This window comes from Ranitomeya variabilis, chromosome 2, assembly GCF_051348905.1.
Source record: "Ranitomeya variabilis isolate aRanVar5 chromosome 2, aRanVar5.hap1, whole genome shotgun sequence".
Lineage (NCBI taxonomy): Eukaryota > Metazoa > Chordata > Amphibia > Anura > Dendrobatidae > Ranitomeya > Ranitomeya variabilis.
Window position 1 is genome coordinate 673,696,169 of NC_135233.1, and position 18,581 is coordinate 673,714,749.

General features: G+C 43.0%; 1 protein-coding gene across 1 annotated transcript in view; it reads left to right on the forward strand.

Annotated features, from left to right (window-relative positions):
- LOC143807585 (uncharacterized) overlaps positions 1-18,159 on the forward strand; it is a 138,670-nt gene extending 120,511 nt beyond the window's left edge. The window contains exon 7 of the mRNA XM_077289281.1: positions 17,159-18,159. Coding sequence (XP_077145396.1) covers positions 17,159-17,665 — 507 coding nt within the window. The 3' untranslated portion in view covers positions 17,666-18,159. The remainder of the gene's footprint in view (positions 1-17,158) is intronic.
- The last annotated feature ends 422 nt before the right edge of the window (positions 18,160-18,581 follow it).

Below are 18,581 nucleotides of genomic sequence, written 5' to 3' on the forward strand. Positions count from 1 at the left end.
CTCCTGTGATGTATATACTCCACCCCAATGTCTCCTGTAATGTATATGCTCCAACCCCATTGTCTCCTGTGATGTATATACTCCACCCCAATGTCTCCTATTGTATACTAGATTGTGGCCCGATTCTAACGCATCGGGTATTCTAGAATATGCATGTCCCCGTAGTATATGGACAATGATGATTCCAGAATTCGCGGCAGACTGTGCCCGTCGCTGATTGGTCGAGGCAACCTTTATGACATCATCGTCGCCATGGCAACCATTATGACATCTACATCAATACTGTGCCCGTCGCTGATTGGTCAAGGCGAATTCGCGGCAGACTGTGCCCGTCGCTGATTGGTCGAGGCAACCTTTATGACATCATCGTCGCCATGCTGTGCCCGTCGCTGATTGGTCGAGGCCTGGCGGCCTCGACCAATCAGAGACGCGGGATTTCCGGGACAGACAGACAGACAGACAGACAGAAAAACCCTTAGACAATTATATATATAGATGCTCCAACCCCACTGTCTCCTGTGATGTATACACTATGTTCCAAATTATTATGCAAATTACATTTTTATCGGATTTTCTTAAGTGGTTGGTGCAAATGACAGTCAGTGTAATAAAAGTCATCACCTGTTAGAGTATACATCGAATTTTTTTGAAGAAACCTCCCAATGATAACAGTATAATCTCCAAAATGAATAAAAACTCAAAATGCATTGTTCAAAATTATTAGGCACAGTAGAATTTCTAAACATTTGATATTTTTTAAAGAACTGAAAATGCTCATTTGTGAAATTTGCAGCATTAGGAGGTCACATTCACTGAACAAAAAAGCTATTTAACGCCAAAACATCCTAACAGGCCAAGTTACATGTTAACATAGGACCCCTTCTTTGATATCACCTTCACAATTCGTGCATCCATTGAACTTGTGAGTTTTTGGAGAGTTTCTGCTTGTATTTCTTTGCATGAAGTTGGAATAGCCTCCCAGAGCTGCTGTTTTGATGTGAACTGCCTCCCACCCTCATAGATCTTTTGCTTTGTGATACTCCAAAGGTTCTCTATAGGGTTGTGGTCAGGGGAAGATGGTGGCCACTGTTATGACCCCAGTGGACAGGGTCTCAGAGGAACGTGTAAGTCTGCGAGATTCAAAAATCCAGCTCATAGGGCTGTGGTAACTGGGTTGACCAAATAGCTACTCCTAACGCCAACACTAGAAGTAGCCGGGAATCATGCCTACGGTGATCGCTAGATGACTCGCGCCAGCCAGAGAATCTAACTACCCCTAGGAGAAGAAAACAAAGACCTCTCTTGCCTCCAGAGAAAGGGACCCCAAAGCAAGATACAAGCCCCCCACAAATAATAACGGTGAGGTAAGAGGAAATGACAAACACAGAAATGAACCAGGTTCAGCAAAGAGAGGCCAGCTTACTAATAGCAGAATATAGCAAGATAACTTATCTGGTCAACAAAAACCCTATAAAAATCCACGCTGGAGATTCAAGAACCCCCGAACCGTCTAAGAGTCCGGGGGGAGAACACCAGCCCCCTAGAGCTTCCAGCAAAGGTCAGGATACAGATTGGAACAAGCTGGACAAAAATACCAAACAAAACAAAAGCAAAAAGCAAGGAAGCAGACTTAGCTTGAAATACAGGAACCAGGATCATAGGACAAGAGCACAACAGATTAGCTCTGATTTCAACGATGCCAGGCATTGAACTGAAGGTCCAGGGAGCTTATATAGCAACGCCCCTGAACTAACGGCCCAGGTGAGGATATAGGAAAAGACAGAAGCTCCAGAGTCAAATCACTAATGACCACTAGAGGGAGCAAAGAGCAAAATCACAACAGTACCCCCCCCCTTAGTGAGGGGTCACCGAACCCTCACCACGACCACCAGGGCGATCAGGACGAGCGGCGTGAAAGGCACGAACTAAATCGGCCGCATGAACATCAGAGGCGACCACCCAGGAATTATCTTCCTGACCATAGCCCTTCCACTTGACCAGGTACTGAAGCCTCCGCCTGGAGAGACGAGAATCCAAGATCTTCTCCACCACGTACTCCAACTCGCCCTCAACCAACACCGGAGCAGGAGGCTCAGCAGAAGGAACCACAGGCACAACGTACCGCCGCAACAAGGACCTATGAAACACGTTGTGGATAGCAAACGACACAGGAAGATCCAGGCGAAAGGATACAGGATTAAGGATTTCCAATATCTTGTAAGGACCAATAAAACGAGGTTTAAATTTGGGAGAGGAAACCTTCATAGGAACAAAGCGGGAAGAAAGCCACACCAAATCCCCAACACGTAGTCGGGGACCCACACCGCGGCGGCGGTTGGCAAAGCGCTGAGCCCTCTCCTGTGACAACTTCAAGTTGTCCACCACAAGATTCCAGATCCGCTGCAACCTATCCACCACAGAATCCACCCCAGGGCAGTCAGAAGGTTCCACATGACCCGAAGAAAAACGAGGGTGGAAACCAGAGTTGCAGAAAAACGGCGAAACCAAGGTGGCGGAACTAGCCTGATTATTAAGGGCAAACTCAGCCAACGGCAAGAAGGTCACCCAATCGTCCTGATCAGCAGAGACAAAACACCTCAAATAAGCCTCCAAAGTCTGATTAGTTCGCTCCGTCTGTCCATTAGTCTGAGGATGGAAAGCAGACGAAAACGACAAGTCAATGCCCATCCTACTACAAAAGGATCGCCAGAATCTGGAAACGAACTGGGATCCTCTGTCTGACACAATATTCTCAGGGATGCCGTGCAAACGAACCACGTTCTGGAAAAACACAGGAACCAGATCGGAAGAGGAAGGCAGCTTAGGCAAAGGAACCAAATGGACCATCTTGGAGAAGCGATCACATATCACCCAGATAACAGACATGCCTTGAGACACCGGAAGATCAGAAATGAAATCCATGGAGATATGTGTCCAAGGTCTCTTAGGGACAGGCAAGGGCAAGAGCAACCCGCTGGCACGAGAACAGCAAGGCTTAGCTCGAGCACAAGTCCCACAGGACTGTACAAATGACCGCACATCCCTAGACAAGGAAGGCCACCAAAAGGATCTGGCCACCAGATCTCTGGTGCCAAAAATTCCTGGGTGACCTGCCAACACCGAGGAATGAACCTCGGAAATGACTCTGCTGGTCCACTTATCAGGCACAAACAGTCTGTCAGGTGGACAAGAATCAGGCCTATCAGCCTGAAATCTCTGCAACACACGTCGCAGATCAGGAGAAATAGCTGACAAGATAATACCATCCTTAAGAATACCAACAGGTTCAGCGACTCCAGGAGCATCAGGCACAAAGCTCCTGGAAAGAGCATCGGCCTTCACATTTTTTGAACCTGGTAAATACGAAACAACAAAGTCAAAACGGGAGAAAAACAATGACCAGCGGGCCTGTCTAGGATTCAGGCGTTTAGCAGACTCGAGATACATCAGATTTTTGTGATCAGTCAAGACCACCACACGATGCTTAGCACCCTCGAGCCAATGACGCCACTCCTCAAATGCCCATTTCATGGCCAACAACTCCCGATTGCCCACATCATAATTTCGCTCCGCAGGCGAAAACTTCCTAGAGAAAAAGGCGCAAGGTCTCATAACAGAGCAACCAGGGCCTCTCTGCGACAAAACGGCCCCTGCTCCAATCTCTGAAGCATCCACCTCAACCTGAAAGGGAAGCGAGACATCAGGCTGGCACAAAACAGGCGCCGAAGTAAACCGACGTTTCAACTCCTGGAAAGCCTCCACGGCAGCAGGAGCCCAATTAACCACATCGGAGCCCTTCTTGGTCATATCCGTCAAAGGTTTCACAATGCTAGAAAAGTTAGCGATAAAACGACGGTAGAAGTTAGCGAAACCCAAGAACTTCTGAAGACTCTTAACTGACGAGGGCTGAGTCCAATCAAGAATAGCTCGGACCTTGACTGGGTCCATCTCCACAGCAGAAGGGGAAAAAATGAACCCCAAAAAGGGAACCTTCTGTACACCAAAAAGACACTTTGAGCCCTTGACAAACAAAGAATTTTCACGCAAAATTTTAAAGACCATCCTGACCTGCTCCACATGCGAGTCCCAATTATCAGAAAAAAACAGAATATCATCCAGATAAACGATCAAAAATTTATCCAGATAGTTCCGGAAAATGTCATGCATAAAGGACTGAAAAACTGAAGGGGCATTAGAGAGCCCAAAAGGCATCACCAAGTACTCAAAATGACCTTCGGGCGTATTGAATGCGGTTTTCCATTCATCCCCTTGCTTAATGCGCACAAGGTTGTACGCACCACGAAGGTCTATCTTGGTAAACCACTTGGCACCTTTAATCCGGGCAAACAAGTCAGACAACAGCGGCAAAGGATACTGAAATTTGACAGTGATCTTATTTAAAAGCCGATAGTCAATACAAGGCCTCAAAGATCCGTCCTTTTTAGCCACAAAAAAGAATCCCGCACCAAGAGGGGAAGAAGACGGACGGATGTGTCCTTTCTCCAGAGACTCCTTGATATATGAACGCATAGCGGTATGTTCAGGTATCGACAGATTAAAAAGTCTTCCCTTAGGAAATTTACTGCCTGGAATCAAATCTATTGCACAGTCACATTCCCTATGAGGAGGCAATGCACTGGACCTGGACTCACTAAAGACATCCTGATAATCAGACAAATACTCCGGAACTTCCGAAGGCGTAGAAGAAGCAATAGACACAGGCAGGGAATCCTCATGAATACCACGACAGCCCCAACTAGACACTGACATAGCCTTCCAGTCAAGGACTGGATTATGGGTCTGTAACCATGGCAGCCCCAAAACAACCAAATCATGCATTTTATGTAGAACGAGAAAACGTATCACCTCGCGGTGTTCAGGAGTCATGCACATGGTAACCTGTGTCCAATACTGCGGTTTATTTTCTGCTAATGGCGTAGCATCAATACCCCTAAGAGGGATAGGATTTTCTAATGGTTCAAGAATAAAACCACAGCGCTTAGCAAATGAGAGATCCATAAGACTCAGGGCAGCACCTGAATCTACAAACGCCATGACAGGATAAGATGACAGTGAGCAAATCAAAGTTACAGACAGAATAAACTTAGGATGCAAATTACCAACGGTGACAGGACTAACAACCTTAGATATACGTTTAGAGCATGCTGAGATAACATGTGTAGAATCACCACAGTAGTAGCACAAGCCATTCCGGCGTCTATGAATTTTCCTCTCATTTCTAGTCAAGATTCTATCACATTGCATCAAATCAGGTGTCCGTTCAGACAACACCATGAGGGAATTTGCGGTTTTTCTATCACATTGCATCACATCAGGTGTCTGTTCAGACAACAACATGAGGGAATTTGCGGTTTTGCGCTCCCGCAACCGCCGGTCAATTTGAATAGCCAGGGACATGGTATCATTCAGACCTGTGGGAATGGGAAAACCCACCATAACATTCTTAATGGCCTCAGAAAGGCCATTTCTAAAATTAGCGGCCAGTGCACACTCGTTCCAATGTGTCAGCACGGACCATTTCCGAAATTTTTGGCAATACACCTCAGCCTCGTCCTGGCCCTGAGACATAGCCAGCAAGGCTTTCTCTGCCTGAATCTCAAGATTGGGTTCCTCATAAAGTAAACCGAGCGCCAGAAAAAACGCATCAATATCAGCCAATGCCGGATCTCCTGGCGCCAACGAAAAAGCCCAATCTTGAGGGTCACCCCGTAAGAATGAAATAACAATTTTTACTTGTTGAGCAGAGTCTCCAGACGAACAAGGTTTCAGGGACAAAAACAATTTACAATTATTCCTGAAATTCCTAAACTTAAATCGGTCTCCTGAAAACAATTCAGGAATCGGAATCTTGGGTTCAGACCTAGGATTTCTGGTAACATAATCTTGTATACCCTGCACACGAGCGGAAAGCTGGTCCACACTTGTAATCAAGGTCTGGACATTCATGTCTGCAAGCTTAAGCCACTCTGAGGTAAAGGGGAAAAGAAAAAAAAAAAAAAAAATGAGAGAGGGAAAAAAAAAAAAACTCAAAATTTTCTTTCTTATAATCCCACTTCTGCAATGCATTAAACATTTAATACTGGCCTGGCATACTGTTATGACCCCAGTGGACAGGGTCTCAGAGGAACGTGTAAGTCTGCGAGATTCAAAAATCCAGCTCATAGGGCTGTGGTAACTGGGTTGACCAAATAGCTACTCCTAACGCCAACACTAGAAGTAGCCGGGAATCATGCCTACGGTGATCGCTAGATGACTCGCGCCAGCCGGAGAATCTAACTACCCCTAGGAGAAGAAAACAAAGACCTCTCTTGCCTCCAGAGAAAGGGACCCCAAAGCAAGATACAAGCCCCCCACAAATAATAACGGTGAGGTAAGAGGAAATGACAAACACAGAAATGAACCAGGTTCAGCAAAGAGAGGCCAGCTTACTAATAGCAGAATATAGCAAGATAACTTATCTGGTCAACAAAAACCCTATAAAAATCCATGCTGGAGATTCAAGAACCCCCGAACCGTCTAACGGTCCGGGGGGAGAACACCAGCCCCCTAGAGCTTCCAGCAAAGGTCAGGATACAGATTGGAACAAGCTGGACAAAAATACCAAACAAAACAAAAGCAAAAAGCAAGGAAGCAGACTTAGCTTGAAATACAGGAACCAGGATCATAGGACAAGAGCACAACAGATTAGCTCTGATTTCAACGATGCCAGGCATTGAACTGAAGGTCCAGGGAGCTTATATAGCAACGCCCCTGAACTAACGGCCCAGGTGAGGATATAGGAAAAGACAGAAGCTCCAGAGTCAAATCACTAATGACCACTAGAGGGAGCAAAGAGCAAAATCACAACAGGCCACACCATGAGTTTATCTCCTTTTATGCCCATATCAGCCAATGACTCAGAGGTTTTCTTTGCAGCATGAGATGGTGCATTGTCATGCATGAAGATGATTTTGCTCCTGAAGGCACGTTTCTGCTTTTTATACCATGGAGGAAAGTTGTCAGTCAGAAACTCAATATACTTTGCAGAGGTCACTTTCACAACTTCAGGAACCTTAAAGGGCCCCACCAGCTGTTTCTTCATGATTCCGGCCCAAAACATGACTCCTCCACCTCCTTGCTGACGTTGCAGCCTTGTTGGGACATGGTGGCCATCCACCAACCATCCACTACTCCATCCATCTGAACCATCCAGGGTTGCTCAACACTTATCAGTAAACAAGACTGTTTGGAAATTAGTCTTTATGTATGTGTGGGCCCAATACAACCATTTCTGCTTGTGAACACCGTTTAAGGGTGGCCGAATAGTAGGTTTATGCACCACAGCAAGCCTTTGAAGGAGCCTACACCTTGAGGTTCGAGGGACTCCAGAGGCACCAGCAGCTTCAAATATCTGTTTGCTACTTTGTAATAGCTTTTTAGCAGCTGCTCTCTTAATCCGATGAACTTGCCTGGCAGAAATCTTCCTCATTATGCCTTTATCAGCACAAACACATTTGTGCTCAGATACAGCCACAAATCTCTTAACAGTACGATGATCACGCTTAAGTGAAATTTCTAATGTTTTCATCCCTTCACCAAGGCATTGCTCTATTTGATGCTTTTCAGCAGCGGAGAGATCCTTTTTCTTTCCCATTTTACTTGAAAACTGTGACCTGCTTAATAATGTGGACCATCATTTTTAAGTAGTTTTCCTTTAATTAGAATCACCTGGAAAACCAATTATCACATGTGTTTAAGATTGATTTCAGTGATCCATTGAGCCCTGAGACACAATACCATCCACGAGTTTATTTGAAAAACAAAACAATTAAATCTTTATGACGCTTAAATCCAATTTGCATAATAATTTGGAACACAGTGTATATTCCACCCCAATGTCTCCTATTGCATATACTCCAACCACACTGTCTCCTGTGATGTATATACTCCACCCCAATGTCTCCTATTGTATATACTCCAGCCCTAGTGTCTACTATGTGATGTATATGCTCCTGCCCCACCATCTCCTATGTAATGTATATGCTCCAGCTCCACTGTCATCTTGCAGATTGGGCAGCATGCATCTGCTGTCATAATACCTTTAAAGGGAACCTGTCACCCCCCTCAGGTGTTTGTAACTAAAAGAGCCACCTTGTGCAGCACAAATGCTGCAGTCTGACAAGGTGGCTCTTTTAGTTATGATGCCTGCACACGCTGAAATAAACGTTTATAAAATGTGCCCCCTCATACCCTGAAATCGTTCCTAATCAGACGCAGCACAGCTGTCACTCCGGGCCTGTGCGCGCCGGGCGCCACCTCCTCTTGCTGCATTATCATCCCCGGCGTAAGTACAAAGGGCAGCGCAACTGCGCATGACCGAAAAAAAAAACTTAATGCGCAGGCGCCGGGACGATAATGCAGCAAGAGGAGGCGGCGCCCCTTATCCGGTGCCCCATCCTGGTATATATTTGTCACCCTTTCTGCCGTTGTACTGTAATGTATAAAAGAAAATAAACAATTATACTCATGAGGGGGTTACACAGTTGTCATGGGGATCCATATAAGAAGTATTATGCACCCCATAGTCCTCCATATAATATAATGCACCCCCATAGTCCTCTATATAATATACTGCACAGTTCATAGTCATCCATGTAGTATAATCAAATGCACCTCCACAGTCATCCATAAAGTATAGTACACAGCCCATAGTCCTTGATAAAGTATAATGCACCCCATAGTACTTCAGAGTAGTAAAATGCGCCTCATAGTCCTCCTATAAAGTACTATGCACGCACATAGTCATCTTATTAAGTATAATGCACCCTGATAGTCCTTTATGGTAGTATAATGCACCCCATAGTCATATATGGCATAATGTACAAAATGTGGCAGCCCCATAGGAGTATAAAATGTGGCAGCCTAATAGCAGTATAAAATGCATTAGCCCCATTAGAGTATAAAATGCGGCAGCCCAATAGCAGAATAAAATGCATCAGCCCCATAGGAGTATAAAATGCGGCAACCTCATAGGAATATAAAATGCGGCAGCCCCATAGCAGTATAATGCAGCAGCCCAATAGGAGTATAGAATGCGGCAGCCCAATAGCAGTATTAAATGCAGCAGCCCCATAGGAGTATAAAATGCAGCAGCCCCATAGGAGTATAAAATGCAGCAGCCCCATAGTAGTATAATGCACCCCCATACCTGTATAATATGCCCCATACCACGGCTTTACAAAAAAAAAAGTTTTTCCTTACCTGGCTGAGCTCCAGCGATGTCCTCACCCACGATTTGACTGAGGCGCGCAGCGTGGTTTCCGACGTATGACAGTGATGTCATACATCAGCGACGTGCGCGCTGATGTCAGCTGCCGGCCTGTGATTGGCCGGCGGCTGTTATCTGTTGCCTAGCGGGAGGAATCTCCTGCACGGCAACAGATTTTAACTGATCGAGAATCCTGCCATTGCAGGCCCAGTGAGCAGAACAGAGGGGGCTCACAGCGGGCCCCCTCTGCTCATCGGGCCCCATATGCCAGTAAGGGCAGTAATGCCCTGATGGTGGCCTGGCCCGGCTGCATGTATTGTAGGTGAAAGCTTTTGCTGGTGTTGGCGTGCCTCTAACCTGCCGGGCCCCTGACCCACCGGGCCTGGTCGCAGTGGCAACCGCAGTAGTTACACCCATGATGCTAAGCATCTCTGGGAACTCCTTCAAGATTCTTGGAAGACAATTTCCGGTGACTACCTCTTAAAGCTCATCAAGAGAATGCCAAGAGTGTGCAAAGCAGTCATCAAAGCAAAAGGGGGCTACTTTGAAGAACCTAGAATATAAGACATAATTTCAGTTGTTTCACACTATATAATTCCACATGTGTTAATTCATAGTTTTGATGCCTTCAGTGTGAATGTACAATTTTCATAGTCATGAAAATACAGAAAAATCTTTAAATGAGAAGATGTGTCCAAACTTTTGGTCTGTACTGTTACTGTACATGCACACACACTCATATACACATACACATATATACACACATACATATACGCATACACATACAATCATAAACACAGACGCACACACTCATACACACACATGCATAAACACATGCACACACATGTATAAACATACTGTATATACACATGTATAGACAGTGATACAGGGCCGGCTCCAGGTTTTCGTGGGCTGCGGACACGAGAGTCTCAGTGGGCCCCTTTAACACATACCACGATTCACGATGGACCGATACGGCAGAGAAATATAGGTATAGTACATTGCCAAAAATGAGTGACATCTATTGTAAGTTCTACAATAGCTCAGAAACCGAATAGTATGGTCCTCCATACAGTATTTTGTGCACCACATAGTCCTCCACACAGTATTATGGGCACCACATAGTCCTCCACACAGTATTATGGGCACCACATAGCGCTCCATACAGAATAATGAGCCCCATATATAACGGCTTACAGAATAATGAGCCCCATATATTACGCCACACAATATAATGGACCCCATATATTACCCTATACAGAATAATAGACCCCATATAATGCATCATACAGAATAATGGTCCCCATATATTGTTAAATAGAGTATTATTGTCCGCATATATTGCTCCATACAGAATAATGAGCCCCATAAGTTGATCCATACACTATTATGGGTCCCATATATTGCTCCATACAAAATAATGGACCCCATATAATGTTCCATACAGAATAATGGACCCCATATATTGCTCAATACAGAATAATGGACCCCATATATTGCTCAATACAGTATAATGGGTCTCATATATTGCTCCATACAGTATAATGGTACCCATATAATATTGCATGGGGAATAATGGGCCCCATATATTGCTCCATACAGTATAATGGGTCCAATATGTTGCTCCATACAGAATAGTGGACCCCATATCATGCTCAATACAGTATAATGGGCACCATATATTGCTCCATACAGAATAATGGGCCCCATATATTGCTCCATACAGTATAATGGGCCCTATACATTGCTCCATACAGAATAATTGACCCCATATAATGCTCCATACAGTATTATGGGCCACATATATTACTACATACAGAATAATGGACCCCATATAATTCTCCATACAGAATAATGGGCCCCATGTATTGCTCTATACAGTATTATGGGCCCCATATATTGCTCCATACAGAATAATGTACCCCATATAATGCTCCATACTAGTGATGAGCGAGTGTACTCGTTGCTCAGGTTTTCCCGAGCATGCTCGGTTGACATCTGAGTATTTATGACTGCTCGGAGATTTAGTTTTCATCGCAGCAGCTGAATGATTTGCATGGGCCCCCCTCCACCTTCGGGCCCTGATGCAGATGTATCAGCTGCGCCAATGGTATGTCTGCTCCTGTGTCTTACCATCCTGTCAGTCTGGTCCACAGTCTCTTCTGCTGAGGCTTCCCGCTCCAAGCTGTGACTCCAGGATACAGAAGACACTGGAATATCATCATCACCCAATCACAGATCCAACCAATCACAGATGTGCTTATAAAGAATAGTCTGTAATTGGCTGACAGGCAATGAGGCAATGTCTATAACTTAATAAAGCTGTATGAGGGGGCACTCAGGAGACCCCCCTTATAGTGATCAGGACATGGTTAATGTCCTGCTTCAGCGACCTCCCTCCCAGCACCTCCCCCCTCTTCTCATACCATCAGATCAGTGGTACGGCAAAGGCAGGTGTCAGCAGCAGAGGGAATCACAGGCTGCGAGGTTCAGAATGATGCTCCATCCTCCCATCAGCGTCTCTACATAGATGAGACCGGACAGCAGCATCAGAACTAACAGGTGAGGACAGGGCCCCTCAGCATAACCGTGTGTAGTGTGCAGCAAAGCGGGCCGGCCTCTCCTTTTAGCGATGATGCTGCCGCCAGCTCTGTGATCAATTATGCACCGTCGCCATGAATTTTTCCTGGGCCCCCTCCTGCTCGGGGCCCCACTGCATTGGCGGTATGTCAGCCCATGATTGGGTGTACGGGTAGGCTACGGAGATCTCCCACTGTGCACAGGACCGGGAATGATGTGGACCCCGGCTGCTTCTTTGCTGGACTGGGCGGGCCCCTAAGCACTCCGGGCCCCGTCTCAGCTGTGACCCCTGTGACATCGATAGTTATGCCCCTGAAGAAACTATAAGCTACTTGTGAACAAATACTACTTGAGTACTTGTTTACAGGTTTAAAAACTTATTACCATAGCTCATAAATCCTAAACAGAGTTGGGCAAAGAAACCTGAACACCTCAGTACAAAGACAATATTTATGTCCCATGTTATTTAATATGTCATTATAGAGCATCCCCTAAAGTCTCAACCCAAGGCAGGGCATTTACAGAAAATCTAATAGATAGAAATAAGATGCTAGGTCACATTGGGCCCTTATGCCTATTTGGCCCCTATACAGCTGCACAGGTTGCACCAATGGTGTGTCCACCAGGCCCCACCACTAAAAAAAAGAAGGGAAGTAAAATATTAAGAAGATAAGAAGGAATAAATAAGATGATATTCAATTGTAGTGATTGGTTGTCATACAAAAGAAAAAAAAAGTAATTTCACTACCCTCATGGCATTAGTTTTCCATAATATTTAAGGTGAGTTTCATGTAGAAGCCCACACAGACAACAATTGAAAATATGCACATATTTGTAGCAAATGCCAATACACCTCCGACTTTCATACGCACAACCTTATTTGCCAACCGTTTCCTGGAGAATGCTTCATGCATTCAGTGGCATATCAGTCATACTGAATTTTAAGTATGCATGTAATGTGGATTTTACTGTAAAATGAACGTGCGAAGGAAATAGTAGAGTATTTCAAGCATAACTTTCTAAATAACTATTACCCATTCACACAGAAATCTTGAACCTCCTAAAATCCTGTATTTTTTTTCCAAAACTTTTGTTTTACCGTATCATGTACTAGAAAATGGTAAAAAAAAGTTCCAAGTACGCTGAAATTGCAAAAAAATTGCAATCCCACAATTGTTTTTTTTTTACCATGTCCACTAAATGCTAAAACTGACCTGCCTTTATGATTCTCCAGGTCATTATGAGTTCATAGACACCAAACATGTCTAGGTTCTTTTTTATTTAAGTGGTGAAAAAAAAGTCCAAATTTATTTATTTTTTTAAATTGCACCATTTTCCGATACCCGTAGTGTCTCCATTTTTTGTGATCTCTGTTTCGGTGAGGGCTTGTTTTTTGCGCGCTGATATTTTTAATGATACCATTTTGGTGCAGATACGATCTTTTTATCATCGTCATTGCATTTTAATGCAATGTTATGGTGACCAAAAAAAACGTACTTCTGGCATTTTTGCTCTTTCTCATTATGCCATTTTACGATCGTGTTAACTCTTTATATATAGATCAGGCGATTCTGAATGCGGCGATACCAAATATGTGTATATTTGATTTTTTTTATTGTTTTATTTTGAATTGGGCGAAAGGGGGGTGATTTGAGCTTTTATATTTTATAAATATTTTTTAAAACTTTTTTTAACTTTTTGCATGCTTCAATAGTCTCCATGGGAGACTAGAAGCTGCAGTTGTCTGATCGGCTCTGCTACATACAGGTGATGATCAGATGGCCTGTATGTAGCAGAAATGCTCACTTGCTATGAGTGCCAACCACCGGGTGGCGCTCATAACAATATGGCTATGACAATCATAGAGGTCTGCAGGAGACCTCTGGTTATCATGCCAACCAATCGGTGACCTGTGATCACGTGACGCAGTCATTGATGGGCGGGATTTCTGGCGTGCTTGCCGGAAGCGCAAGTTAAATGCCACTGTCAGAGACTAACAGTGGCATTTAACTATTTAGCAGCCACTGGTGGATCGCGACTCAAACTGTGGCTGTTGTGGGCTCATCTCAGCTGTACAATTCAGCTGTTTTGTGCCCTGAAAGGTGCAGGCTCAGCGCCGGAGCCCACACCAAACAGGAGGGAGTCCGACATCGATGTACTATTACACTCCAGCACTTTGTTTCCATCCATTTCTTTGTACTTCTTGAAGAATGTTTGGGGGTCATTGTCCTGCTGGAACACCCATGATATAGAACGCAAACTCAGCTTTCTGACACTGGGCAGTATATAGTGACATTTTGTGTGTATTGGAACAGCACAAGAAAACAGAGAAAAAAAGGCAGGTTGGACATAATTTCACACAAAACCCCCAAAGTGGCCCAGACAAAATTGTTGGCACCTATCCAATTTGCCTTTTTTCTGTTTTTTTTTTTTTGTGTTATTCCAATACCCACAGAGTATGCAGTAAACCAATCTAATGCCTAAAGAGTTTTTCCACATAGGTGTACAACACCAAAATAATTCATAGTTGCTATAAGGAAGGGGAATTGGAGGACTAGAATGTGGGATAAAATATAACCTTTATTGGTAAATTTTAAAATAATGTGATTAAAACCAAAATAACTGCAGTGGCACTATATGTTCAAATGGTGAACAGATATATTGGACCACTACTGTGTATCTTTGGAAAGTATCGCACATATTGTCTCTGAGATGAGACCACGATTGGTGCTCTTAGGTTTCTTAGTGACTTGTCATGATATACAGGTGCTTCTCACAAAATTAGAGTATCATCAAAAAGTTAATTTATTTCAGTTCTTCAATACAAAAAGTGAATCTCATATTATATAGTCATTACAAACAGAGTGATCTATTTCAAGTGTTTATTTCTGTTAATGTTGATGATTATGGCTTACAGCCAATGGAAACCCAAAAGTTATTAACTCAGTAAATTAGAATACTTTATAACACCAGCTTGAAAAATTATTTTAAAATCCGAAATGTTGGCCTACTGTAATGTATGTTCAGTAAATGCACTCAATACTTGGTCGGGGCTCCTTTTGCATCAATTACTGCATCAATGCGGCGTGGCATTGTGGCAATCAGTCTGTGGCACTGCTGAGGTGATATGGACGCCCAGGTTGCTTTGATAGCAGCCTTCAGCTCGTCTGCATTGTTGAGTCTGGTGTCTCTCATCTTCCTCTTGACAATACCCCATAGATTCTCTATGGGGTTAAGGTCAGGCGAGTTTGCTGGCCAATCAAGCACAGTGATACTGTTGTTTTAAAATCAGGTATTGGCACTTTTGGCAGTGTGGAGAGGTGTCAAGAACTGCAGGAGAATGAAATTTCCATCTCCAAAAAGCTTGTTGGCATTGGGAAGCATGACGTTCTCTAAAATTTCCTGATGTACTGCTGCCCTGACTTTGGTCTTGATAAAACACAGTGGACCTAGACCAGTAGATGACATGACTCCCCAAACCATCACTGATTGTGGAAACCTCACACTAGACCTCAAGCAGCTTGGATTGTCTGCCTCTCCACTCTTCCTCCAGACTCTGGGACCTTGATTTCCAAATGAAATGCAAAATTTGCTTTAATCTGAAAACAACACCTTGGACCACTGAGCAACAGTCCAGTTCTTTTTCTCCTAGGCCCAGGTAAGATGCTTCTGGCGTTACCTATTGGTCATGAGTGGCTTAACACAAGGAAATCGACACTTGTAGCCCATGTCCTTGATACATCTGTGTGTGGTGGCTCTTGAAGCAATGACTCAAGCAGCAGTCCACTCCTTGTGAATCTCACCCAAATTTTTAAATGGCCTTTTCTTAACAATCTTTTCAAGGCAGCGGTTATCCCACTTGCTTGTGCACCTTTTTCTACCACACTTTTTTCTTCCACTCAACATTCCATTAATATGCTTGGATACAGCACTCTGAACAGCCAGCTTCTTAAGCAATGTGACTTTTGTGGCCTACCCTCCTTGTGGAGTGTGTCAATGACTGCCTCCTGGACATCTGTCAAGTCAGCAGTCTTCCCCATGATTGTGGAGCCTACTGAAACAGACTATTGGACCTTTTTAAATGCTTAGGAAGCCTTTGGATGTGCTTTGTGTCAATTATTCTAATTTACTGAGATAATGTATTTAGGGTTTTCATTGGTGGAAGCCATAATCATCAAAATTAACAGAAATAAACACTTAAAATAAATCACTCTGTTTAGGTTCAGGTCTGGTGACTGTGGAGGCCAGGTCATCTGGCGTAGCACCCCATTACTCTCCTTCTTGGTCAAATGGTCCTTACACAGCCTGGAGGTGTGTTTGGGGTCATTGTCCTGTTGAAAAATAAATGATGGCCAACTAAATGCAAACCGGATGGAATAGCATGCCACTGCAAGATGCTGTGGTAGCCATGCTGGTTCAATATGCCTTCAATTTTGAATAACTCCCCAAAAGTGTCACCAGCCAAGCACCCCCACACCATCACACCTCCTTCTCCATGCTTCACGGTAGGCTAGAAAAATAGAGGGAATAGTAACAAAGGTAGTCCCTGTTAGGTGCAAGCCATTATAGGGCCACCTAACAGGGACTGTGACAGGTATACCTTTGTTACTATTCCCTCTATTTTTTCTAGCCTACCCGAACCCAGAGGTTTGATGTTGGTAGCATACATTTAAGTATATTTAATTGTTTATGAGAATTTTAGACATTATCAATAAAGTATTCTTTTAGGATAGTTCTTTTTGGCTGTTTCTATCCACACCTTGTAAAAAAAATATGTCCAATATATACAAAACAATTTCTATTGAAAATGAAAAGCAATTTTAAATGATCCATTATGGTAAGAAAAAATGTTTTAAAAAAGTTAAAAATAGACACATATTTTCTAATTTTCTTTGTATTTTTGTGCAATATCAGCAATAAAAAGATATAAATTACATAACAATTACACCTCATGTATTTTTTAAAAAAAGAAGCAAAAATTATTTGCATATCTAAATGATTAAAAATTTTACACCTGTTAAAGGCGAATGTAAAAATAAAAAATTGAATATGTGCTTGGCCAGAAACAGGCCCGGTCATGAACTGATCAAAAAATGTTTCCTTCAGAGTCATAAATTGAAGCTCTTCGGCTGTAAAATCCATAGTAGTAGTAGCGTCCTATTATGTGACAGGCAGACTTCTGGGTCCACTCGGCCACTAAGGTAGAGTTCAATTGATATCTTGGCATCCCCTGGCTCCAGCTATGCCCTCACTTCTATTATAACCGGTTAACTCTATTTAACTCTAACTCTTTTTGCTTCTTTAAAACAGATTTTAAATACAGAAAAATCAAAACCAAGTGACAACAAATCTGATGCTACCTTCATGGTCCCTTCGATATTTGAAGGCATGGAGCTCTCTAAATATATTCCTCCATCGGATGAAGATGTCAATGAAGATCTCCAAAACAAGCGCTATGTCTCCACTGAAACTTGGGGAAAAGACTATGCTAACTGTAAACTGAAAGACATCGATCCCAATTGCCTCCTTAACAAAACGGTGGAACTAAGAAACTCGACTTATGGCACAAAACAAATTCCAGTAAAAAATCAGAATGTTTTTTTTACCCTTCAAGCAAGATACACAATGGCAGAACAGTTACCATGTCATACACATTTTTCTAAAGATAAAGGCTATTATTATGACTTCATTACAAGTGGAGAATTTTGTCACAAACCAGGACACGGACACCCATATGTAAATCAAAATGATAATTTAAGTAATTTATACGTAAATGATCCAGAACCCTTGTTTAGCAACTCTATTGAAGAAAAGTAAGAAAGCATGTTCCCAATATGTTTTCTCATGAAAATGATGTATTGTTATGAGTCACAAAGTTTATTAGAGCTAGTTAACATTTTACTTGGTCCTAAGTTGTTAAAGCAGATCAGTCACCGGATTTCCCAATACAAGTGCTACATATAGTGCTAAATAGCTCTCTTTGAATTGATAAGGCAGCTGCACTTACTGTAAACTATGCGAGAATGGCTGTATAATCCTGATAACAACATGAGCATTTTATGGTCCAGTTTACAACTAGGGAGTTTCATTGTACTGAGCAATGTGAGATCTCATCAACAGTAGATAGAGGAGGGACCCTGACAACGTAAGCAATCAGACTAGTTGGCGGGAAATCAAGTTTAATACCTTCACCCTGGGACATTTTCTGTTTTTGAGTTTCTGTTTTTCGCTCACCTTCTTTCCAGAGTCATAACTTTTTCAGTTTTGCATCAATATGGCCGTATGAAGGCTTGTTTTTTGTGGGACGAGTTGTACTTTTGAGCAACACCATTTGTTTTATCATATAATGTACTGGAAAACTGGAAAAAAATTGCAAGTGCGGTGAAATTGCAAAAATGTGCAATTCCATGGGTTATTTTTACCACGTTCACCAAATGCTAAAAGTGACCTGCCATTATGAGTCTCCAGGTCATTACAAGGTTGTAGATACCAAACATGTCTAGGTTCTTTCTTATTTAAGTGGTGAAAAAAATCCAAAGTTTGTTAAAAAAAACCCAGTATAATCATCCCTATATAATGCTCCATACAGTATATAATGGGCCCCATATATTGCCTCATACCATATATATTAGCCCCATATATTACTCCATACAGTATATAGTGACACCCTATATTGCTCCATACAGTATAATGGCCTCATATTTTTATTGCTCCATACATTATAATGGTCCCA